The 26,429-nt window shown below is 34.3% G+C and overlaps 1 protein-coding gene across 1 annotated transcript in view; it reads left to right on the forward strand.

Annotated features, from left to right (window-relative positions):
* The window catches only part of LOTGIDRAFT_228960 (hypothetical protein), a gene marked incomplete at its 5' end in the record, with an annotated part of 33,017 nt that overhangs the window by 5,947 nt on the left and 641 nt on the right, over nucleotides 1–26,429 (forward strand). Inside the window, 33 exons of the mRNA XM_009061816.1 lie at nucleotides 3,595–4,127; nucleotides 4,751–4,931; nucleotides 5,284–5,450; nucleotides 5,636–6,269; nucleotides 6,819–8,285; nucleotides 8,675–8,866; nucleotides 9,204–9,412; nucleotides 9,551–9,701; nucleotides 9,984–10,084; nucleotides 10,340–11,230; nucleotides 11,404–11,642; nucleotides 11,987–12,183; nucleotides 13,754–14,020; nucleotides 14,272–14,447; nucleotides 14,835–15,003; nucleotides 16,857–16,942; nucleotides 17,161–17,226; nucleotides 17,784–17,909; nucleotides 18,352–18,474; nucleotides 18,703–18,808; nucleotides 19,075–19,151; nucleotides 19,534–19,791; nucleotides 20,199–20,583; nucleotides 20,745–20,995; nucleotides 21,239–21,466; nucleotides 21,734–21,835; nucleotides 22,054–22,169; nucleotides 22,442–22,607; nucleotides 22,849–23,121; nucleotides 23,280–23,904; nucleotides 24,026–24,279; nucleotides 24,837–25,008; nucleotides 25,262–26,292. Of these exons, the coding sequence (XP_009060064.1) occupies nucleotides 3,595–4,127; nucleotides 4,751–4,931; nucleotides 5,284–5,450; nucleotides 5,636–6,269; nucleotides 6,819–8,285; nucleotides 8,675–8,866; nucleotides 9,204–9,412; nucleotides 9,551–9,701; nucleotides 9,984–10,084; nucleotides 10,340–11,230; nucleotides 11,404–11,642; nucleotides 11,987–12,183; nucleotides 13,754–14,020; nucleotides 14,272–14,447; nucleotides 14,835–15,003; nucleotides 16,857–16,942; nucleotides 17,161–17,226; nucleotides 17,784–17,909; nucleotides 18,352–18,474; nucleotides 18,703–18,808; nucleotides 19,075–19,151; nucleotides 19,534–19,791; nucleotides 20,199–20,583; nucleotides 20,745–20,995; nucleotides 21,239–21,466; nucleotides 21,734–21,835; nucleotides 22,054–22,169; nucleotides 22,442–22,607; nucleotides 22,849–23,121; nucleotides 23,280–23,904; nucleotides 24,026–24,279; nucleotides 24,837–25,008; nucleotides 25,262–26,292 (10,019 nt within the window). The remainder of the gene's footprint in view (nucleotides 1–3,594; nucleotides 4,128–4,750; nucleotides 4,932–5,283; nucleotides 5,451–5,635; nucleotides 6,270–6,818; nucleotides 8,286–8,674; nucleotides 8,867–9,203; nucleotides 9,413–9,550; nucleotides 9,702–9,983; nucleotides 10,085–10,339; nucleotides 11,231–11,403; nucleotides 11,643–11,986; nucleotides 12,184–13,753; nucleotides 14,021–14,271; nucleotides 14,448–14,834; nucleotides 15,004–16,856; nucleotides 16,943–17,160; nucleotides 17,227–17,783; nucleotides 17,910–18,351; nucleotides 18,475–18,702; nucleotides 18,809–19,074; nucleotides 19,152–19,533; nucleotides 19,792–20,198; nucleotides 20,584–20,744; nucleotides 20,996–21,238; nucleotides 21,467–21,733; nucleotides 21,836–22,053; nucleotides 22,170–22,441; nucleotides 22,608–22,848; nucleotides 23,122–23,279; nucleotides 23,905–24,025; nucleotides 24,280–24,836; nucleotides 25,009–25,261; nucleotides 26,293–26,429) is intronic.

A 26,429-nucleotide genomic window follows, 5' to 3' on the forward strand; every position in this document is an offset into this window, starting at 1 on the left:
ACGACGATATGCGAATCAAATCAAATTGTATTTTCCTTAAAAAAATCTTCTGCCCTATCTGAAGAAGAAATAGCAGAATCTATAAGCTTAAGGAACCATCGTCATTGGCAAGATCAATCTACACTGGAACATTTTTAATTATTTCCTATTTCCTAAATGTGAATCAAAACTAAAATTTGGTGTGATGGTATACTAGTTAAATTTATTTAAGTATCGTTACGTGCAGAAAAAAATGTAATTGTGACACAATAGTTTAGACAGAAAACTATTGATATTTATATTCAAATTCAGATCAAAACGTCACTTAATTTAAGGAAAAAAGAAAAGGAGAAAAATAAACATAGATTTTTCCAGTCGCCTTCCGAAATACATTCGATTTTTCTAACCATTGTGTTCATCTGAAATCTACTACCAAACAAACATAATGGATCCCCAAAACGACACAGTCAATTCCCTAAGTGAAATTTAGATATTCCTATGCAAGATAAAAGGGTAGAATTTTTGCGACCGTCTTTATACGTTCCATTGACTGAAATTTTGGGTGTTTTAATTTTTTGATTTAAGTCACCGCCATGGGACAAATAAGTCGTCATTTATGTCATCTTAACCGTCGACTCATTTGCTTGTGGAAACGTCTTTATTTCAGCCACCATAAAATTGTCTTTCAGTTATGACATTTCAGTGACTCCAATATTAAAATAATGTGTCGTAATTTATTAATTTCAGTTACCGCCACTAGACAAACCAGTAGTAATTATTAACATCTCGGTCTAACGTGTACACATTTACTGCTGGAAACATCTTCATTTCAGCAAATTCAAAATAACCTTTCGGTTACTAACCAAATAATTTCATTTTCTTGAAGTTCTCTATAAGATAATTTCAATTTTGTCTTCCTCATATATTTATAAGATTAAACTTGTTATCTTGGATTTATTCGCTTACAGTCTTCTAAATTACAGTGACCTCTGTCGTCAGACGAATTCTTTTAGATTATTTCAGATACCACCATTTACTTTCAGCGACCTCTGTTAAATGAAATTTCTTAGATTATTTCAGATACACATCCTTTAATTAAGTGACCACTGTAAGATGCATTTTTATAGACTATTTCAGATACCACCGTAAATGTGCACATCCTTTATTTTAGTGACTTATGTCAGATGATTCTTTTTAGACTATTTCAGATACCACTGTAAATTTGCACATCCTTTATTTTAGTGACCACTTCCAGAAGATTTTTTTACAGCCTTTTTCAGATACCACCGCAAATGTGCACGTCCCTTATTTTAGTAACTACTGTCAGACGATTTTTTTATAGACTATTTCAGATACCATCGTAAATTTGCACATCCTTTATTTTAGTGACTTCTGTCAGATGATTTTTTTTTTGACTATTTCAGATACAACTGTAAATTTGCACATTCTTTATTTTAGTGACCTCTGTCAGTTGATTTTTTTTTTAGATGATTTCAGATACCATTGTAAATTTTCATTTCCTATATTTCAGTGACCTCAGATTCGTTTTATGTCCATCTCAGAATAAGCTACTACAGTCAAATTAAAGTCGCTCTCGATTACCGATTTTCAGAGATTGTTTTTAATGGCTTCGTTCAGATTCACCTTCAAAGAGCACCTTAACAGATTTTTTTTTATATTGTCTGGCTTTTAACTGCCTATACATTTTGTATTATGATGTCAATCGTACTTTAGTCGGTCGCAGAATATCAAAATAACGGCGTATGGCAATGGCTATATTCTGATAACATTTTTTTAACTATATTGTTGTCTACAATTTTGTGTATGCGTTCAGACATTATTGTTCTGTAGTCTGATTCTTTCTCTTTTTGAAAATGTCTATTTAAAAAAAAATATATTTTTATGGATTATTTTTCCTCTGAAATTACAGACCACATAAAAAGAACAATACCACTTCAAACAGTGGAAATATTTGGTAAATACTTGAGGAATGACTTGTAAAATCGTTAAAGCCTCAACAGCATAGTGAGATACACCTCGCTTACATAAACATACGAGAATTAAACTATATAGAAAAATATCGATGATAAATTTGTTATTGATGTAAGCGATTTTACCTGTCGATGTCATGGTAACAGTATAAACAACGACACCCGAGAATAATAGCTTGAAATCAATGAAAAGAAAAGCCCATTCTGGTCCAAATAACTTTGCGTCCGGTGGAAAGCAAGTTCTTCAGGTTTAAACATCGTTTATGATTTAAGCGATAAATATGATCGATTTTTTGCTTCTAATTCTTTGACGTTAGACCATAGAATTTCATGGAACTTAAACAAAAGCTTGATCAATAATCGTTTATTGAAAGAAATATCAAGACTGGAGGCAAAATATTTTTAGTTTAAAATAATATTTCATATTTATTGTAGAAAGAGTGATTAAAGTCTTATAACTTACAGGATAGAAAATAAATATATTACACTTGAACCATAACCATATTCTTCCATCTTTTCATTAAAACCATGGCAACTAATTACCAATATTTGATCAAGAGCTTTTAAAAGATTTCTTTTATTGTCCATTTTCTACTTAAAAATGAAAACGCGGCACTTTTAACAATGTCGCTATTTCCTTGTTCTTGTTATTCTAAAATGATGTTTCCTCTTTGATAAAATGTAATAATGTTAGTACATTGTCAAGCATTTCCATACTATGAAATTAAACTGCAAACGATAGTATTACACAATAGGTCCTCTTGAACTCCAACATAGTGATTACACTTCTGAAACAACATATTATCATCTTAAGCCTGCCACAAACGAGAGGAACTGGCTGAGCTGTCTGCCTTAAGAGCTTGGGAGCTGAGCTGTTTCCCCTGTGTGCACTGAATTTTGGGTGAGATTTCTGTCTCGAGGGGCTGTGAAGAAAATAACTATCTTGTTCGATATTTTCTGCCATCAAGAGGCCATAAATTCACCGTGTATGGGCGTTTAAGCTGCTAGCTTAGTTAGAAAAAGTAGCTAACCAATAGAAATTGCGTCGCATGGTAACCGTGAATGATACAATTTTAAGAGATCAGCTTGCTGAAATACCCGTGTCTAAACGCTGTTTATTCTGTGGAATTACATAACAGGGAAATGAGGCCATTTTCTAGTGACAAGAGCTCTCGTCTGCGATGAAAAAAGTAGTGAAAATGTTGCTCAGCTGACAGCCTTTCGAGGCGAGCAGCTCAGCTAGTTCCCCTCGTCTGCGGCAGGCTTTAGCTACTGAGACACCATACAGATTATGTAGCTCAAAGTTTCAGTCACTTTATCTTGTTCAATGTCCATGAATATCAAACACCTTGATGTTAAAATCCGGAAAGAACACCCAAGACTGATCCAATGAAAATAGAATTGCTCAAATCATCAGTATTAAGTAACCTGGTTTTGTCCCATTCGAAAAGTGTATCATTAACACGGAAAACCGAATTAAAAAGTAAAAAAAGAACTATCTCTACCTTTACTGGAAGCAAATACCATACCTCCAGGAAAATAGACTCACTACTATTCGATAGTAGGTAATAGTTGATTCTCTTTCAGTATCTTAGTAATAGCAACGATTATTTTATTATTTTAGGAACTTATCAAGGATGCTACGAAGAAAACAAAAGGCGGCGCTATATGGATGTGAATCCAGGAGACTTTGATCCAACTGGTTTAACCATTGAAGACTGTTCAGCCAAATGTGGAATATTTGGTTATGCGTATTCCGGTGTGACAGGCGGGAACTTCTGTTTCTGTTCAGATACCCAACCACCACCAGAAGCATTACGACCTGACCTAGACTGCAATATACAATGTACTGGTAGAGCTGCAGACACTTGCGGTAGTAAAAATCATATTCAGGTTTACCAATCCTCAAAACCTGTAGTTGGTTTAAAAGTAGATGTTAGTACAACCCCAGCAGTTGGTAGTACATTCCTGTCTGGTGCTGCAGTTGACTTTGACCTAAGTATTGAAGATGGTATTGGTATATATTACCAGTTTGACTATGATGATGGTAGTGGACGAACACCTAAAAATGCAACGAGTATGTCCCAGTACACATTCAATACACCGGGTGTCTATAGTATTAATGTTTATGGTTCTGATTCAGCTAACACTATACCGGTAAATATTCTGATATATATATATATAAATCGAATGAATGAATTAATGAATGAATTAAACAAAAGCAGCTTAATTAAAATTTGAACAAACTTTCGTTTCGTTTTTTTAATTTTTAATATAGCCACTTCAGTTAGGGTCTAAAGTCAAGCCTCTTTCGTCAAAATAACCTATTTACCTAACCCTGCTTTAACCAATCAAATTTCTGCCCTATCCAGTTCTTCGCTGGCATTTTGTGTGAGATAAAAGGAATTTCAATGGTTAAAGCAGATGTCAACAAAGGGTTAGTTTGACGAAATAGGTCAGCCTTTAGACCCTAACTGTAGTGGCTATATTAAAAATAAAAGGTAATAAAATGGAACGAAAGTTTGGTCTAATTTTAATTAGAAGGATGCAAAAGACAATTTTAATTTTTATGCTACTTTTTCTGTCCTTCGTTAGTAATAGATCGGGATCAAAAATCTTGAAAATAGTAAAAGAGGGAAAGCTCCCGAGTTTTTTTTTAAATATGTGCGTTACACACACTATCAATTAGTGGGTGTCATATGTAATAAGAAAAATCTCTAATGGTTTTGGAAAGCAAGATGATAAAACAAACACAATGCTCCTTCCGTATATTTTTTTAGGAAGGACAAGCAGTAACAACAGTCGTGGTAGAGGATCCGGTTGGACCTGTATCCATAACATGTCCACCATTATGTGCCACATTTGAATACTGTTTGTGTGATGTTGAGGTATATAAGGGTAACAACATGGAATTATTGCAAACCATAGATTCTGTACCAGGCACTTATTTCAAAATTGCAGGTGAGTTTCAACCGTCCATCTGTAAGAATCCTAACCATACTCATTTTACTTTAAATTACAAGTGATTTTTCTTTTATAATTATCACACAGTTTCGTGCGTATCAAATTGATTGGACTTGAGGTTTTAGTCCAAATTCTCAATGTGTAGTTGTCAAGACGGTTGGAAATATACTCTGATATGTTTTCTCTTTGCGCCGGAAAATCATCAATTCCAATAATTCTTTACTGCTTACGACACAATTGCATGAGAACTTTTGCTGCATTTTATCACAATCTTCAACCTTTTTTAACAATCAAAGTTCTTTGAATTTATTTGGCGTGAAATGATGTGTAGTTAATGTCTTTTTTGCAGATCCTATATATGATACAGTTGGTATTGGTGTACCCACTAAGGGACCGACCGATCCTAATCCAACAGGTCCTGGTTACTTTGTGCTGGAGCATGCTGAATTTAGAATGACTGGCAAAATAGCTGGTTTTAATATTTTTGCAGATCCAGGTGGTCCATTAACCATACACGTGAGTTTTATAAGAGATGGGTGGAAACAATCAAGTTAAACATGATTCTTTCAACATACAAATAGTACAAAAGAGACAATTTGCAAAAAGAAATATACAAATTTCTAAATAGCATCTTATAGTACATTACAAAATTGAAATTTGTACCATATTGTATACATACATATTATTCTCTATCCTTTCAGATTTTTGAACCGAATTGTGCCACTGGTATTTATTGTTCAGAAACCAATACTTGTCAAGCTTCATGCTCAAATTTTGATGTAGATTGCTCACTAGGTGAATTCTGTCCTAGTACTAGAACATGTACGGCAACATGTACCAATGCTCCAAGATATACAACTGGAAATTTAAAAATTGGTCGAACTATTAAACAAACCGTGGAGATAACTGTAGCTGCAGGATATAACTATATAGATGCTCCATCCGATATGTTTGTAGCCCCAGGTGATGTCCTAGGTTTCCAACAAAATGTTAATGCTGTTGTATCTGTTTCTCGGGAAACATCAACTGCACCAATTGAAGATTATTTTTTCAATGCTGATCCACCATATACAGCGGGTGCCAAAACGGCAGAACCCAAAAATCTTCTGCTTAATGCAGTTATGACTGCACCTTCTAAAGTTCTGTTACACCATGAATTTCAAACGGCTAATACTTACGATATTAAAGTGGATGTTCGAAGTTCAAAAACTACAACCCCAGTATTCAACTCAACAACGGTCAACGTTATTGAAGGTATCAACAGTACCGACATTGTATCACCAATTTATGCAGCTGTAGGCAGTTCTATTGACTTCAATTTACAACCACATTCAGGTAGCTTTATGTCTCACTTTTCATATAATGAACACATAAAGTGTCGGAAGATACATCCTCATATACCATATAATATGATGCAAAAAATAAATTGCAATTGTTTTGCTCGTAATAACTGGTCTTTGATTAAACTAAAAAAGGCGCGGCACAGGGCACATTTTGTTTTTCTCTGTATATTGCCATAATAGCCGATCTCAACATTTTGAGTCCATTCTAATAATGATTGTAAATAAGTCCGTAAACGCAGCAACAGACATGTGTATTTTATTTTTATAGACTGTACGGTCGCAGAAATAAATAGATTCAGAAAGGAGAAATAATTTTACTTATATATCTGTGGTCGTTTAATGGGTTCGCTTGCCACATAGGCACAGACAGATTTTGAGAGGCTTGATATAAATGTGGTGTTTACATTATCGACAATAGATGTCATTAGAAAAGTTTCCAGGACACTAATATAGGTTCCAAGAAGCCAATGAGATAATTAGCTCAAAAGCTGATATAATGTTACTAAGTATATAATTATTTAAGTTGTTTGTTCTCTTACAGGTTCCGATTACTATTATACGTGGAATTTTGACGATGGCACTGAAGAAAATGCAACTACGTTACCAGTATCACATTCTTTCACATACGCAGGTGTTTTCAACGTAACATGTTCAACCCAAAATGCCTTGAGTCAGAAGAGTAACTTTACTGAAGTAGTTATTGAGCATACCATTACTGCAATAACTTTGAATACAGTCACCTCATCCAGAGTTAATCCAGTCAATCTTAATTTCACAATGGCCACAGGTTCCAATTTTACTTGCGAGTGGGATTATGGAGATGGCACTGCTTCAGAGACGAAAGACGATGCTGATACACCACCTGGAGGTGAAGTAACTCCTGTCCCACATACATATGCTGCAGAGGGAAGTTACACTGTAAATGTTACATGTTACAACAATATTAGTAAAATGACAAAAATAGCAACACAAGTCATAGAATCACCTATTACTAACCTTCAAATTCTCACAACAGGGGCGAGTAAAAACGAACCCTTTAAAATAGAATTTCAAATAGATCAAGGAACCAATCCAACAGTTGATTTTACCTTCGACGGCGTGCCCTTTACTAAAGATGCAACAACAAATGGATTCTCAGAAGTAACTGCTACAGCACCAGCAAAACGATGGGAAACAACACTAATACCTGGCAAGCCAACAGCAGAATATAATTTGACTATTATTGTATCAAATTTGTTAAATGGTGTACCAAAAAGCATAGCATTCATAGTAGAAGTCGGAATGAAGAATGTTGTTTCAACTGTGTCACAAACTACTGTACCGACTGCTGGCGATGTTGTATTTACCTTGGATATGGAAGAAGGTTCAAGTGTAGAATATTCAATAGACTTCGACGATGGTAGTTTCAGTAACTTTAGTTTATCAGCTGGAGCTGATTGGGCTAACGAGGTACCAAGAATGAAATCAGTGACTCACCAGTTTGCCGATGGAAGGGTTTACAACGTTAAAGTTACAGCTTGGAACTCTGCTGGAACAGAAACATTTTCTCATACCGTAACAGCCATTCAAAGTGTATTAGGCATCCAAATGAATAATGAAGACTATTATCGATTCACTCCACCAGCGTATCCTCATTTCAACTTCACAGCTCCAGGAAGTCCCCCTAATCAAGCCAAAGCTTTCTTTGATTTTGGTGACAATAAAGAGGAAGAGTATGATCTAACTATAGGTTATAATTACTACCATGAATACAGAGATATTGGTAGATATTTTGTCACAGCAAATGTTTCTAATAGTATTAGTGCGATAGTATTAACAACCAACATCACCATTGTGGAAATATTACAGGATTTGATAGTTAAATCAGTTCCACCAGGAGCTGCTGCTATAGGAGAAAACTTGGTATTAGATGTGTCATTATATAGAGGACCTACTGGTCAAGATTGTACTATTGACGTTGATTATGGTGATGCACCGGTTATGAATATTAATGGTCACATCAGAACAGGTACATCTACCCTTCATTTTTTATGTCACCATTTCTTTCGTACACAATTGTTATGAGTAATTAAGTACAAATATTAAAACATGTTGTTACTCAGAGTTTCATTTTTGAATTGACACATAATAATTACAAAATATCCTGGTCTGTCCTTGTGCTTAAGCTTACACAAATAAAACCAAACGATGTAACCTGTGTCTAACTGAGAAACTTTCCATCATTAATGCCCCACAGAACAGCGTAACAATAACATGTTTTTTTAATGTTTTAATATTCTATACCACTCTAGATTTGATGTATCTAACACTGTTTAACATTGAGAATTTTTTTGTTATTGAATAACAAACTAAACAAGTTGAAATAATTCGTCTGATTTTCAATTTTATATAATTCAGGTCAAGGGCAGTTTGGTACCGATAGGTTTGAGACAGCTACATACTCTACAGTAGGACCACGTACAGTCACCGTAACTGTGACCACACCATTAGAACAATTAGTAGAAACATATAGTGTAGAGGTTCAGGATAAAGTGTTACCTGGTTTCACTGTAACTATGAACCCAACATCCGGCGACGTTACACATAATAGTAAGTTAAACGCTATTCATTTTTATTTCCAAAATTAAACTTTCATAGATCTTCTACATTATTATCCTTGTGTATCATAGACGGTGTGACAAGGCAGTTGATTTGAATTCGGATTAGCAATGTACACTTGTAGTAAATTAAGGCAGAAAAAACCCTCAGCACATAACGCATAATTGTCAGAGAACAGAAGATATCTTTTTATACAGTATAAACAGAATAACCCTTGCTGCCATGCCCATATATTTCCCACACCTGCTTTTACTTTTAAACAATTATTGTATAATTTTGAAATAATTAGTTTACATCATTAGGTACATGATTCTTTTCTCATTTGCAGACAATCTCGACATGACGATTAACTATCCTTTCACACCGCTACCCACTGATGCCTCTTATTCAATCAGTTACGGAGATGGTACTTTTCAGAACGGTTCGCTTACTGGAACCCCAACAACAATTCCAAGTCATGTCTTTGCTACTGATGGTCAATTCCAGGGAACTGTGACCATTTATAACCTTGCATCGACTGAGACAATAAATTTGAATGTAAGTTTTCACCTACCGCTTTTCTGCAAGTATTTAAAGAAATGTTGTTACCTGGCTTGCTACTAATATCACTTAAAATTTATCTTTCACACCCGCAGATGCATCTATGATTATCAACACACGCTACTCATATTTCAGGTTGGTTCGTACATACCGGTAGCAGCTTTTACTGTCGCCACATCTTATAAGAAAGCATTACCACTGAATGCACCAGAAGAACCTGGTTTAGGTACCCCTGGATCGTTTCCTCGTGATCGACCAGTGATCTTTAGAATGTCACCTAACTCAGGTAAGCTCATTAGACAATATATTACATCCTGTATACAGTGGCGGAGCCAGGTTTACGTCCGGGGGGAAAGCGAAATATCTGAGAAATGTCTAACCTTATTATGAGATTTTTGACCGAAAATCTTGCTTTCGGGCTGCAAAAGGGGGGTGGGGGGAGGATGGGAGGGGCCTTTTGGTCATTTTATCCAAAACAATATTTTCAAAACATTTCGTGAGCGTAACTTTGACTTGTCTTTTAAACGATAATGTTTGTCACTAAAATGTATTAAAACAAATATTATAGGTACCGTTACAGAATATGCGATATCATATCAACTTACAGCTGGCGGAACCATAACAACACTTACTAAAACTACCAATCCGTTTACTATTGACTTTCCTGCGGTAAGATAATAATCTGAAATGTTTTTTAGAATATTTATTAGTCGATGACTCTGCTGGTTGACAATATTGGAGATCACACAACCTTCAGTCCAAAGCGCTCCATTAAAATTAGCAATATGATTGATGTCGTTATCGATAATGCATTCTCAACCTTCCAAAATACTTTCAGCTAAAGATTATGATGTACATATGTATGCTTTTTACTTCCTCTAACATACATTCGGAAGTCATTTTGTTATTCATTTCACATTTCAGAGTGGATCATTTGATGTGACAATAACTGCTAAAAATCCACTAACTTCCTCGTCAACACCAGTGACTGTTATTATATTAGACAGAGTTGTGAATACATCATTGGTTGATGCTTCACCAAGAGCAGGTCCTGGAGAATCTAAAACATTTAACTTATCATTTGCTATTCAAGGAGATATGACCTGTCTTTTGGTAGATTTTGGTGACGGTGTTCGTCAGACCTGGGCAGATGATCCTACATATTGTAACGTTTTCACCCCTCCTGTACCGACTCATGTTAGTAGTTTAACAGGACTTGCAACAATTGATCACATCTACAATTCCAATGGTTTTTATGATGTCATGGCAGAAGCTAAAAATGGATTTTCAAGTTCATCGGTTACTATAAATGCACCAGTATCAACTGCAAAATGCACAAAACCGACAGTCAACATTCAGGATCAAAGTTACCAATTCTATAGTCCACAGATATCTAACAAGGGCAGTGATTTGAGAGTATTGGGCAAATCAGATATATTCTGTGCTACAACACTGAATAATAAGAAAAATTGGAAGGTAGAAACTGTTGATGATAATACTGGTCTTGTTAATGGACCAGTGGATATCAATTCCCTAGCTACCAGAGCCAATGCTGAGTTTTACATCCCAGCTAGATTTCTAGATTATGGCCTATATAAATTCACCTACAGTATGGAAATGATCAGTGATCAATTTAATGGTGGCAGATATGTATCAACAACGTATACGTATCTCAGGATCCAGAAATCTGATTTGGTTGGTATAGTAGAGAGAGGTGGTATAAGTGAAGTTAAAAGAGGACAGGGAACTACTGCTGAGTTAAAACCAGCTGATTATTCTTACGATCCTGATGACAGTACTCCTATTGGATCTCAGGTATGTCGTTTTATCATCTTTTTTCGTTCTTCCATCACCTAAGTGCTGAAATCACGTGGGCGAGAATTGTTTGAAACCATGCTTAGTAGATTTACCGTTAGAGTTTAGGTATGAAAAACAGATAGCTGTATAAATGTGATTTTTGTTAAATACATACTCAATTTGCATTTCAGACGTTTAATTCATTTACGTGGACATGTGAACCAGTGAATGAGAATGCTACTACTGGTTATTGTGATTTACTATTACCAGCAGTTAATAGAGATGATTCTCCATTGGTTATAGATCTATCTCAATCACCATCTCAAGCAGATTATAAATTCTGTGTAGTTATTACTAAAGATACAAGAAGTACTAAAGCATGTTTAGTCGTGCAATTAGTTGATGGTACTCCACCTTCAGTATATCTTGAGTAAGTTACATTCAGTAATAATATTTACAATTTAGTCAAAATATTTGTTAAACACAACAAAACAAAAAGCATGGATGTGAGTGTGTATGTCCAAAACAGGATAGGCCTACCATCGTCCCACAGTACATCCAAAGTGTACAGCACCTAACTCCTTGGTTCTCAACCTTTAGAACTCTCTAACTTTATTTACACTCTTGTAATTCCTTCATCTTCATCAACCAATATTTAATATTATGTAACATACAATTATTTAAAAGTTAATTGGTGTTTGTTGGTACTCATATAGTACACCCAAAGGGCCTTGCTGTAGACTTTATAATATTTTTGTAACAAATGATTTTCAGATGTACTGCTAGTTCAGTATGCACACAAACAGCTTCAGGACAGGTTATACCCAGGTCTGGAAGACTAGGAGTGAAATGTGAGTGTTTAGATTGTCTACCAACAGATCAAATACTTTATAAATGGATCTTCTATACATATGATTATCGTTGGCCGTGGAAATCTATTGAGAATATTTCTGATCCCATGTATTCAGTCGGTATGTAAAACATTGATATCTATTACTTTTTCTTATTTTTTTTCTATAACTGTACATATTATGGTGTTAGTCTTTCTATAATCTTCAAAATTCAAAATGTAACAATTCTTATAACTTATAACATATTTATAGTTTTTGTATAATATCTTAACTTAATCTGTATCAGGATCTGTCAAAGATAAATTATATCATCTTACTTGTTATTGTCCAAATTTCTCGACAGTAGCCTTTTTCTCTTCCAAACTTTAACTTAAACTTTCAGAATCTTTTAAAATCAAATTACATTCATTTTCCCGTTCTCTGTGTTTTCTATTCGTTTGGATAATCTTAAAATTATTGTATCTTAAGAGAGTGCTATCCGTACGACGTTTCAAAACTATTGTCAGGTCCATGTTGCTATTAACATTCTATGTATGTACGCAAGATATATCGACTTGAAGTTTATTCTGAAAAGTACCACGGTTAGCTGTTATTAGATATTAGTTTATAAAGCTGTCTGTAATCTTTGGCTTCATGTAATTTATTTTAGCTTTGTATTTTCGAATTTCCAATCTAATAATACATGTATCTATATATTAATAATTGAAACATTTGATAGATGAAATCTACTGATATTAATTAGTATTATAATGAAAAGTTATATAAAGTTTAAAACAAGAAATGTTGAAAATGTAGATCGTTTTTAGTATTTTAGTGTGTTTTTACTAACATGTGTGATACCAATAGGCGGGGACTATCTTACGGTTTCTCCTTTATCTGCAAGAAACGCTAATAGAATCTCGAAATACATTGTTGATAGAAGATATATTTGTTTTTGGTCTATTATGAATATTTTTCTCAAGTGGTTTCTTATGACCTGAACGGATAAACGGGTTTAAATTTAAAAGGTCCTCTCCTATTGGTGGTTTGAAGTAGAATAACTAACACTTTTTATGTCTTTTTGTGTGTGCGCCTGGCATCTGCTGTCGCTGCATCTGCAACTTAAACTGCTGCGTTGCGTCTTACAGGAGTGGACGGTAAGAATCACATGCTAACCATTAGGAATTTCAATCCAAAGAAAGCAAACCATTTCACAGCACAGCTAAACACAAGTCTAACCTATTCCATTAAGGCCACCAATATGAAAACCTTTCACCTTATTGGCACATTTCTGGAATATTCGTAACGATCAGAGAACCAGAATCGGATATTTACCCCCTGCACATAATACACACAATTTAGGGTTGTTTAGATAACGACCATATTCACACAATATACCATACAATGAAGGTGAAGACTGTTCTCTTGGATTAACATATCAAATCGTTCCACAACTTCCCTCACACACCAGGTGCACTTTCCAGTCACATTAAGAATCAACGAATAACCATTGCTGCAGCACTGCACTGATATCTGGACACGCTATCGTGCAGCATCAATTTGAAAGCTAAATGCATTTTGAATTTTGTTTTTATTAAGCTTAATAAGCTTTTGAGTTAGATTATAGAATACTAGAATACTGTGCTTAGGTCAATTAGTAGAATAACAAAACAGAAAATAAATCATTTTAACCACTGTCGCTTTATTTTAGGAGTAAATTCTAAAGAATTGTCGGTGAAGATTCCATTGTTTAATCATTTTGAGGGTGTGTCTAAATTCCGAGCTGGTTGCGAGGCCACAAAACAAGGACAAACAACAAAAGGACTGGCATACATGAACTTCGAGATAAACGAAGCTCCATCCAATGGTAGCTGTACAATATCCAAGACAGAGGGTATAGTAAGCGTCAACAAAGAATTCTGCATCATGTGCAAGGACTGGCATGATGCTCAGGGAATTGCTGAGTATCAGCTAATAGGTAAATAGACAGATGATCAAATTAAATCATTACTGATAAGAGAGCAATCTGTAAAGTGTTCTTAGATCTGTTCCAGTGTACCATGTCCCTTTGACGTCGCATAGCTTAGTTGAAATCTAATAACGTGCATTGGATTCTAATCATAATTATATGATGGTGCTCAATACGAAGTTATTGGGGTGGTTTCAGATCAGCTGACCATCAAGTCTCCTTGGACAATGCCATGTCATGAATTTTAACATCTATTTCAGTGCGTTATTTAAACGATGATGTTGATAGAGAAGTAATAGCCCTCCCAGTCTTTGAAGAACCAATCTGTATAGATTTACCTATGGGAGCAGATTATAATGATTTTAAAGAAAAAGTTATAGTACAGATAAGAGATTCATTGGGAGCAGTAACTGAATATATTATAGACGATGTAACAGTACGTATCCAAATTGTACCAAAACAGCTAAGTACTATACCATGACCTACAATTCAAAACTGAACTCCTTGTATATGTTCTCTTGTAAAAGTTTCAAAACAAAATCACGTGATCTTTTTGTTAAGAGCTTTGACTATTCCGAATAACAATTGCGGGTCTTCGACTTTGCAAGTCTAGAAAAGATCTTAACATATAGTTAGTCACTGTCAGAATATTCTTAAATTCCCATGATGCATCATTCTGAGCAGAAAATATTTTACATTTTTTATTATTCTTTAAAGAATACAAACATTTCCTTTGGTACTTGAGGTACAATTGTAATAACAAAAATCACACGATTCGAATGGTTCAAAAATGCTATGTCATCCTTCATTTTCCATTTTTCAGGTAAGACCATTGAGTGCTGCCGAGTCTCAACAACTTATAGCTGATTTCCGTAATAGTGATGCGGATCAGTTTGACAAGATTTATGCTGAAGGAGACACTAATTCTATAGCTGCCATAACATCTAATTTGGTAGCTATATTAAATAGCGACAGTAAGGCTGATCAATCAGGTTATTAGCATGCTTTGCTTGGCTTTGTTGTAACTTTTATAGTAACTATTGATAGCTCTTTTTATTAATCTGATTGATATGAAGGTTTATTTCAGAATGGTTTAATGATAAACGGTAAGAGATAATCAATAACACAATAAACATATTTAATAACATTTTGACAATCAACCAGATAATATAATGTCTTGTGTCAATATATTAAAGATAGGTTCCCCGAAGTCGATATATCTTAGTATTGATCGTCTCTCCTTGTGAGATAGTTTCTTCAATTCCTTTAACAAGGTAACAATGTAACGAAATTTGGACGAAATCAATAAGACCAGTTTAGGATATCCAACAAGTTCATTTGTGGACTTTGTTCATTACAAAACGGTTCTTTAATTATAAGTATAAATTTTACGTTGACGATGGTGAAATTAAAGGGACAGGTGTGTCATTTTGGGGGTTGAATTTGAAAATATGCAAATAGTCTTCAGAAGTAATAGAAATGTAAGAAAATTGCATAATCCTTTTAAAAATTCTTCAAACTAGAAATTTTACTCACTATTTCTATATATGACAGAGTATCTTAAATTCACGAGTCGGATTTGAAAGCTCAAATTTCAACAGCGAGCTGTGTACACTATTGCTGATTAGCTCAGCTAAAAAATTCCAGTTTCTGAGACTAAAGTATGATTGGTCCAAAATGGCCTACTTGTCCCTTTAACACGAATTATGTACTTGCGGACAATGACATTAATACAAAATATTGTGTCAGTATTTCATGCATCTTGATAATGTAAGAACACTAAAAATGTTCAAAAAAATTATGAAACTCGGTCCAAGTTCTCTTTAAAAAAACACAACATGACTTTTAATAGAATATTCATTATTTTATTCTATTAGAGCATAACAATAATTATTGAATCGAGACTGAATCTATCATTCACATTTATATAGCAATTCTCCAGCGTCATTCCAATCGATCGGAAATCCAATTTTAACTCTAGAATATTATATTTATCACAATCAATATCTTAAGATTAATAACATTGGCTAAAACATGATAATGTATGTTAAAGAGATCAGCGTTTTCAAACTCTTAAAATATTACTATTATTATTATCATATGAAAACAGAATGTAATACCAAAAGGTAATGAAATAAATATGACTTCAAAGTTGGATGTTCAATACAAATTATAACGTTACTTGGACCCCAATTATAATGGCATCTAAGTCACATGAAGTGCCAAAATATACCGTACAATTTTATGTGTGGGAAAATTTTTTTTAATCTTCTAGAAAACGATCTAGAAATTCGTGAAATTGATACAAAATACTTTATATTATACTTTGGAGAAAATCCAACTTTAAAGTTTTTTTGATGTAGATAATAGATTTTGCATGATTTTCGTAAAGAATACTAACAAACTAGCACTAGCATGACTAACAAAATACTAACAAACTAACAAATTACTAACAAATACTTAATGTTTTGTATCTGTTTACTAGTTTACTAACACAAATGTTAACAACAGTGCAATACTAACATTAGATGTAAACGCATACACCGCATTACTAACAACATTTTATTTGGTTTAAACTTATCTATTATGAATTTTTACTCAAAGTGCCCTTTTCACGTGCGTAGCAGATAAATAGCATAGTAAAAATTAAATATTTTGTAACACCTTTGTCGTAAAAAAAAGGCCTGTAACATGTAGCCAGAGCAACATTTGAACTACTGTCAGTGAGATCAAAGTCCATTCCCAGCCTGAATGATAGTGCTATGAGAAATGATGACAATTAATACACCAAATATTTTTCAAAAAGACGCACAAAAATTTACAAAACTATTAAATTTGATTTTAGAATACAACGGTGTAGGTGTTGCTAGCAGTAAAACCAATACCGGGTTTGGACCATCAGATGGCAATAGAACAGGTGCTTTTGACGAGGTATGTTCATGGTCATAATGGTTACCTCGAGTTATTATATACATGTAATGATATAAAGCCATGTGTTCTCTGAAATAGTATGTTTAATACACCCAGCTACCGAGTTACCATCTCAAAGTAGAGACTTGTTATGCAAATGAAAGTTAGAAAATCGTAATGCCTTTTATGTCGTTTAGTTGACAAAGTTAGCATGCGAAATAATGGAGTTATATTTTCAGACTGATAGCGTAAGTAATCCAGAATTGAATAAGATTTATGAACAAGAAAAAGATCTGAGATCTCAAGTAAGTTTTCATATTCTTTATCTCAAAGATTCTCTTCAATGCATCTTAATAATAGTAGTTGTCTTTGTCAAAAACATCCCTTATAAAACATTAAGCTCAATGGGCATGACGAATGTGGTTAGAACATCCGCAAGAATAGGTTACTTATTATGTCGTAAATGACAATTAGACCTCAATTATTGAGGAAGGTCTTTGGTCTGTTATGATAAATGTATTCTCGGTTCTCGATATATATAATATAATGTTCCGTTGTTTGATTAAGACGAGATTTCGATTGTGAACACAATAGAGACTACAGTTTTTGTCTTAAATTATGGTAAATGTGGCTTGTGATATGATAGAGGTGACAATTTATGTCATGAATGAATTTTATTATTGCGTTGGTTTAAATCAACAATGTCTTAGACAAGTTAGATTTTTTGGAACAATTTGACAGAGATTGGTGATCATCCTTGATATACTGAAAATTTATCTGCGTATCTTGCTAGTCAAAAACTTGTTTATTCTGCATTCCAGAAAACATAAATGCTTCATAATGAATCCAATTTTTCTTGCAGTTGAAACAACAAGGTGTTTTAGCTCTCACATCATTAACATCTGCTAGTATCACTTCCATTAAACAGATAGCTAGTGGTTTAACAGAATTCTTACATTATCCTGAAGAGGTTACATTAAAAACTGCTGTAAGTGTAACACCAATCTCAATATTTACTTAATTAGTGTATGTTTATGTTTCAAATTGCTTGTTCTCTGATCAATAGTATATCAAATCTAACTAGGTTATATTGGGCAATTACGGATATGGTTAAATGGCCAAAGATCTGTTTAAAGTTCGATTTTGTTGGCTATTGAAGTCAATATTAAATAGGGAAAAATTAATTTCTTCATACCTGTCCATTTGATATTTTTACCTTTTGTATCATTCAAATTATTATCATTCAATACTTAATTGCCGCACGAAGTAGGATAGCATCTGTAAAAATTTGGAGAACATTACTACAAGTGATACAAGTGAGAATCCATTTTTAAACGTCTATCTTTGAAAAGGGCGATCTTTCCCTGGTGTTATTGAGCTGGGGTACGCTGTCGTCAAATCTTTACGGTGAATTATTGATATATTTACAGGAAGCCTCTCTTGAAAAGACACTAGATATGGCTAAGTATTTGTCAAACATGACTGGTATTTCATATGAAGATCGAAAACAGACGTATATTTATATGGTCGGAACTGTAGGCGCAGCACTTGACGTAAGTATTGCTAAATGGAACTTAACAGATTCTGAAACAGTTCAAGGATCAATTATTATGTAAAAAAAATAATAATATAATAAAGTACTGGCGCTGCGGTATTAAGACATGTAGCAATTGACTGAATATGATTCAGATATTGCGGAATTTCTTTGTATTGGAACTAATATAGGTTAGTAAAATATGTGAAAATGTGAGAAAATACTAATCTGTCTATTTTGTGCACAGGCTATAGGATTTAATGGTGATAACCCCTCTTTAACAGAGTTAGCAGAAGCTAAAGAATCGCCAGAATTTGAAATCTATGATACCAACTGGGAGAATACAAAAGGAGGTAACGCTTTGATTTTACAATTAATCAAATGAATTTAAATATAAGTAACCTCAGACCAAGATGTAATCCATAGAGCTGTAATTACAATAAGTTCCTTCAACTGTCGGTGTTCCAAAGGTCCTGATGCACTTTCTGGATTGGATTGTCTACAGTGAAAATAAAGTAAAATGACATTCTTGTGATTTGAAATATGAAAGTTAGTTATAACTGACTGATATACGAAATCTTGTTCGTTTATTTGTTAACGTGCTCTTTTTTTATTGCAGCAATCGTAGCAGAAGACATGGACGCAGCACGAAATGTACACAGTCAGCATACTCATAAAAACCATGCCGGCGAAAAGGTAGTTTTTCTATTATTACAAAGTGCGTTTTTTATATGTGTTTAACTTGAGACACTAATGGAAAAAAGAGTGGAAATTTTAGAATGGGGATTAGTTGGGATAAGTTAGAAATTTATACTAAATCTTAGTTAGATTTTTTATTTTCTTGCATTGTTGAAACAGTTCGTATTTTTGTTTGGATGTGTAAATCGGTTATTGACAGAAAACAACCCAGTATATACCCACTGATTATACTAAAATGATTCATTAATTTACATTGTGTTTGGATGGATATTCTTATATATTATGAATTATGATTTCAATGCTTGTGCTAGAAGCAAACCCCAGACATTACAGACTATATCTTATAAGAAACAATCCTTATACATTTTGTTTATTTCAGTCAACTGAGTATATAGATAAAGCAGTAGAAACAGTATCATTATTAACGCAAGGGTTCTCTCAGAATTCTGTACCCGGTGAAGAGATAGACTTTGTTACCAACAGAATCAAAGGTGTCATACAGAACCAGGATGCCAAGTCCATGTTAGGAAATACTGTTGAAATGAAGGATTCCAATTCATATCTGAAAATTCCTAATGATATAAATGCACTCTTCCCTGGTGGAAACAAAAATGAAAATGATTCTCTCGTTTTACAAGTAAGTGATAAATGCAAGAAAGACACACGGAAATTTAACTTATTCAGAATAATCCATGACGCAACAGTACGATAAAGATAAAAATGTCAGCATCGACCAAGGGACATCTTCTCAATGTCGATCTATTACCATCGGCTTATACCTTGACTCTAATAACCGTCTCTTTTGTATCACGGAAGTTTGTAAATTTAGTGATTTGATTGGATAGCACGCCACAAATATAACAAAACAGAGGCCTCGACTAAAGTCTGTTAACACAAAGCCAGAATGACATTCTTTCTGTCGAGGGCTGTACAAGCCAATTAAATCGCTTCATTCCTTGATGCAAAAAAATGGGATATAAGCCGAAGGTAATAGCTTGACATTGTGAAGATGACCAAGGCATACATATCATGTTTATTTTTCAGTTCTTACAAACTGCCAGTTTACCATACAAGTACTCGGAACATTCTGATGATCTTGGTCCAACAACTAATGGTTTGGTAATAGACATATTTGACGAAAATGGCAATCCCCAAATCATCAAAGACCTAGCAACACCTTTTGAATTTACAATTGAGAAGGATAAAAATTCACCGCCGACTGAATTCAAGACAGCAGATCCCTTCATTGTAAAATGGGACTATTTGTACTACCATAAGATGAACATATCTAAAAAGGGAGCTTCACTACACGTCCAATTCAATGTACAAGATATCAGTTTGAAATTTCTGGTCCTTGTTAGATTTGGTGATTTCCCAAGTATTCCAGAAAAGCTCTTTGATTTCATGGGAATCATTCCTGATAATTCTGGTGAGTTCTATCACACAACCTACGAAATCAATTTAGTGTAAAAAATTCTCATAAATTTATGATAACCACGAGGGAACTTTTAAATGTAGCCTATTTTTAAAAAAAAAAAAACTGGTATCAAGCTCATCCAAATTTTCATTTCATATCTCATCTCTTTTCAGCTGTCGATCCATACCGATATACCTATTTCTTGGATAACAAAAAGATCAATGATTATATTGGCACAGTATATATTGGTGTCAGACAATTAGATCCATCAGAATATACAGCTAACTACCAAACAGCTCTCGACTTACCAAATTATGAAAAAGGAACTGGAAACCCATCAGAGAAATATAAAATACGTGTATTTAGTACTGGGTGTTATTTCTTTGATAAAGACATCAATGACTGGTCTTCTAAAGGATGTTGGGTAAGATACCAATGTGTTACTCACATTTAGATGTATTCTTGAATTTCTTCGAGAATTGCAAAGATATTGTCTTATTCCTTTGTGGGGTTACATTTTGTTAAATTGTCGTTTAATAAATTATCTCATTGTCGGTTTGTCCTTGCGAAAATTTATGTATCATCTACTGCCCATTCGACATGGGAGCTTACTAAATGTCGTTGTCATGGTTTTAGATGTAAAAAATATTTATGGTTTAATTTACAGGTCGGCCCCAAAACAGATGAACTTGTAACTCACTGTTTCTGTAATCATTTAACAACATTTGCTGGTGGTTGGGTGGTGGTACCAAATACCATTGACTGGAACTTTGTGTTTTCCAATTCTGACTTTTCAAAGAATCCGACTCTGTATATAACCGAGATAGTCATAGCTGCATTGTATTTGATAGCTGTGATCTGGGCCAGAAGAGAGGACAAGAAAGATATAGAAAGGGTGAGTATATTTCTCATCATTGTCCCATAGATTTCTATGCTCGTCTTATAGTATAAGAATTATATAATTTTCAAACCAAACTGTCCTGCTGACAGATATGTATGTTTTAAAACAATTTCAGCAGTTTGTCTATCAGAAGGTTTTTTGGACCCAAAACATTGTAATTACAACACTAAGAAACCAATAATCTCCATGAAATGGCTGCTGAAGAAGTGTTCAAAAGTGCACATGACATCTGAATATGGTAATCTAAAATTCTACTTTCAGCTTGGACTCACACCGTTAAAAGATAATGATCCACGAGATAAATACTACTATGAAGTTTGTGTTGTTACTGGAATGAGACGAAATGCTGGAACCGATTCAAAGGTAAAGATGTCTGGTTGTTTATTGCTATTGATTTACTAAAAAATGCTTTTGGAAAGAACAAAATATAGTCTTTATTGTCAATGTCATGCAAGAAGTGTTACACTTGAATACGAACAGTGTAATTGGATGTGGTTGCCCATCTAACGAGACGAATGCAACGATCTTGTCGGCCAACCATATGATTGACGATATGAAAATCGGTGTTTTTTGTATTATAGGTATGCTTTATATTGTCTGGTGAATATGATGAAACTGATGTTAGAATGTTTAGTGATGATAAAAGAAAGATATTCCGTCGTGGCGCTGTTGATGCGTTCTTAGTGGCTGTGCCCAGGTATGTTAAATATTTTCTTTATTTTAAGAAAAATTAAGTTGACATCATGTTTGAAATCTCTATAGCTGAATACTGAATAATTGTCAAATTGTAATTTTGGATATCGTTTACATTGCGGATCGTTAGAGACTGGATTTACTGCTTCTTTTTATCTGCCAATATGATTCTCCAAAAATAGGAAGATGATTTGTCTTTGCCAACTAATCTGACAATCCTGTAGTATCATATAATTTTAATGCAAAGCTGTTACTTGAAATAAACTTCCTTTCCAGACCACTTGGAACATTAAATTACGCTCGAGTATGGCATGATAATTCTGGAAAAACCAAGATGGCATCCTGGTATTTGAAGTATTTGTTAGTACGTGATGTACAGACTAACCAACGTTTTGTGTTTATCAGTAATAAATGGTTTGCTGTAGAAGAAGATGACGGACAGGTTGGATTTTGACATGTCATTTTTATTTTACTTAAATTTAAATCATTTCTGCTTCATAATACAAACATGTTTCAAAGGAATTTTGATTGGAGCTTGTTATTCAAATCATGAAATCAGTTGTAGCTTCAGACCCTATTTCTGTTCCTCAATACATTAATATTGGCTGCAAACTCTGTACTGTTAATATAATGAGGCTGGTGGCTACTAGAACCATAAGCAATTACGCTTTTCCACATTTCAGGTAGACAGAGTTATCCCAGTCGCTGGGAAAGAACAAATGACAGAGTTTGGCCATTTATTCGCAGAGAAATCTAGAAAGAGTTTGGTCGATGGGCATCTTTGGTTCTCGGTGGTAGCAAGACCAGCTAACAGTAGATTTACCAGAGTACAGCGTGTATCGTGTTGTCTATTGCTACTATTTGTTTCTATGTTGGGAAATGCAATGTTTTATGGTCAAGATTTAAGCTCGTCTACTGCCTATAACTTTGGTCCGTTTGCTCTCTCTCCTGAACAGGTAGGATTGATTTGGATTGTACTCACTCCAATTAACTGAATTAAATCAAATATTTGACAATATACAATCAGATTATAAACGCTGCCGTTTATCTGCCAAGAAATACTTTGTTTTTACACTTTCTCGAGATAAACTGTTTCAACTTTTATTCCTTTCAGATATTTATTGGTATTGCAGTAAATCTAATCGTGTTCCCTATCAATTTCTTGGTTATTACGCTGTTCAGAAAATCTCGCGCCAGGAAAATGAGACCATCCAGAATAGACGAAGCATTAAAACGTAGCGGTGTAACCCCAACAGCAGATAAACCTAGTATGGAAGGAGTATGGACTAGTCAATCACCAACAATGATGGATGAAAAACGAGCTGGCACATCAGCTTCCATGAGACCAGAAACATCCTTCTCATCTGTATCGAGAATGGGAACTCAGCAATATGAGGCACTGAGATCGGAGAAAAAGAAGAAAAAGAAGAAGTTTGAATTCCCATGGTGGTGCAGTATTTTGGGATGGGTTGTTCTGTGGATTGGTGTTGGTTTATCTTTGGCGTTTGTCACATTTTATGGTATCACGTTCCAAGATGAAAAATGTAAGAAGTGGATTACGTCGATGTTGATGTCCTTTTTCACGTCTGTCTTCATCACACAACCTGTGAAGGTGTTCCTTACGGCCATCTTCTTCTCGCTTGTTGTGAAGAACCCAGGGGAGGAAGAGGAAGACGAAGTAGAAGATGAGGAATCTCATAAACTCGCTTCGGATGAGGAGTTCTTACATTTTGAAGATGGTAAGTTTAAGAAAAATTTATTGTAACCTACCAACAATGGATGAAATATACAGTTAATCGAGTTTAAAGATATCTAATTCTTCTTTAGTATCCTTTTATCATTCTTAATTTCTAATTTTAGGTTACGGTGCAACTCGACCACGAAAAATAGGCTATAAACCACCAGACCCTGCTGAACTGGAGAAAGCTAGAATTCAGAGATTGAATGAAATCAAGATGTGGGAAATCATTAGGGAGATTGTTTTCTACAGTTTCTTCTTGTGGATATTGATGGTGATCAGTTATAGAAACAGAAGTCCACATGGTTTTACCTATAAAAATAGTCTGGTGAAAACATTTGTAGATAACAATGATACCAAACAATGGTTCTCTAAGGTTAGTTTGTTGTCTGAGCCAGTTGCACCAAGGATTAATTTTGGATATGTTACTCATGTGATTATCGCTCTTATATATATATATATATATTTTGAAATTCAGGCCTAAGCACTTTTCATTAAGTTGCGATGCTGAATTTTACTTCAGCCTTGGGTAACTCTGTCTATAAATTTTCATTAAAGGGACATGGCCATTTGTTTGACCAATCATACCTTAGACCTTAAAAACTAGATTTTTAGCTAAGCTATTCGTTAAAGTGTTCACAGCTCACCATTATAATTTGAGCATTTAAATCCATGTGTGTCCAGAATTATTTTCGTTTGAAATTTGAAATAACGACTCGTCTTATCTTGAAACATATTATTGAATGGACATAAATAGAATTAGACAGTAAAGTTTGGGGTATATTTTTGTGCAATTCTAGTACTTCTGTAGACTATTTCTATATACAGTATATTCAAGACCAAAATCAACCACCGAAAATGGTGAATCTGTCTCTTTAATCTTCATTAAAGTAATTTGGTGATTTCATAAATGACGGGATTATCTTTGAACAGGTAAGAAATACTGCTGAATACTGGAAATGGTCTCAAAGTGGTTTACTAAATGGTATAAGAGCTAGTAACTATTATAATTCAGACCCACCCCTATTACTACGTGGTTTTGTCAATGATAAAGTTTCCAGAATAATGGGTTACGCAACTATGAGGCAGCTTCGTGTAAAACCTGGTAAGAATTGGTTTAAACTCTTTTCTTCTTCTGTATTACTCTCAGATTGTGTCTCGCAATTACCTCGGTATTAAAAATGGTCAAAGTAAAAAGCTTCTGTGATGCTGCAGCTGTTTCTGTTAGCTGCGGAACGAATGTAAATATCAAGAGAAGAAATCAAACCCTTCTTCATTAGAACAAAAACCCTAAAGGTTCACAAAGCAATTTGAAAATGCCTTACCAAGCTCTGAATTGTCAATGTTGTATTTCATAGGTCTGTGTGAAATTAGAGGAGTTATGAATGGTGTTATACCAGAATGCAATGAAGCTTATTCCTTTGAGAATCAAGATGAAGGTACATACCTTCCAAGATGGCAAAAACTAGCTAGCGGCGAGTCCTATAATGATACCTCAAGACCATGGAGATATACTACAGCAAATGAATTAAATGGCTATCCTTACTGGGGTAAACATGAAATGTATAGTGGAGGTGGCTATGTAGTGCAGCTTAGAGGATCCAAAGATAGTGTCAGAGATGTATTGAAGGAATTAGAAGATGATGATTGGATTGACCAATATACAAGAGCAGTTTTTGTTGAATTTACCATCTATAATGCCCAAATTAATCTATTTGCCATTGCAACCATTGTTGCTGAATTTGATTCTGCTGGTGGTGTAACAACATCACATAGATTTGAACCTGCTCTATTACTACCTTACATGTCATCGGTAATGTTATTCCAGATTGCATGTGAAGTGATATATCTAATCTTTACCGCATGGTTTATCATAAGAGCTTTGAAAGCTTTTTACAAGGAACGATTTGGGTATTTCACACAATTTTGGAATATAATAGAACTTGGTATAATTTCTGCATCATTAGGAGCTGTTATCATCTACTTCTATCGTCTATATGTGACCAATGATCTAACAGCTGTATTTGCTCGATCACATGGTAACGAATACATGAAATTTCAATATGTTGGATATTGGAACGAGGTCTTCTCTTACATGATTGGTTGGTTGGTCTTCTTTGCCACCTTGAAGTTCCTCAAGCTCTTGAGATTCAACAAGCGGATGGCTCTGGTTGCTGCAACACTTAAGAACGGTTCCAAGAGTTTAATGCATTTTGGTATCATTTTCCTGATTGTCTACATGGCCTTTATGCAACTCTTCTACTTGACGTTCATGAATCTCAGCACAGCTTTCCAAACATTTATCAACTCAATGGAATCTGGTGTATTGATGATGATGGGTAAATTTGATATCTACAGTATGGCTATGGTTGAGCCAGTACTGACACAGGTATGTCGTGCTATCCTACACAGACCCCTATTCAAGAACAAATTTGATTAGTCAAAATCCATTACAATTCAATGTTCATTGCATCTACGGTTAAGCGATATGCCACGTCTTGGAATTTCGGAGTTTTTTTCCGCGGT

Source organism: Lottia gigantea (assembly GCF_000327385.1).
Source record: "Lottia gigantea unplaced genomic scaffold LOTGIsca_5, whole genome shotgun sequence".
Lineage (NCBI taxonomy): Eukaryota > Metazoa > Mollusca > Gastropoda > Lottiidae > Lottia > Lottia gigantea.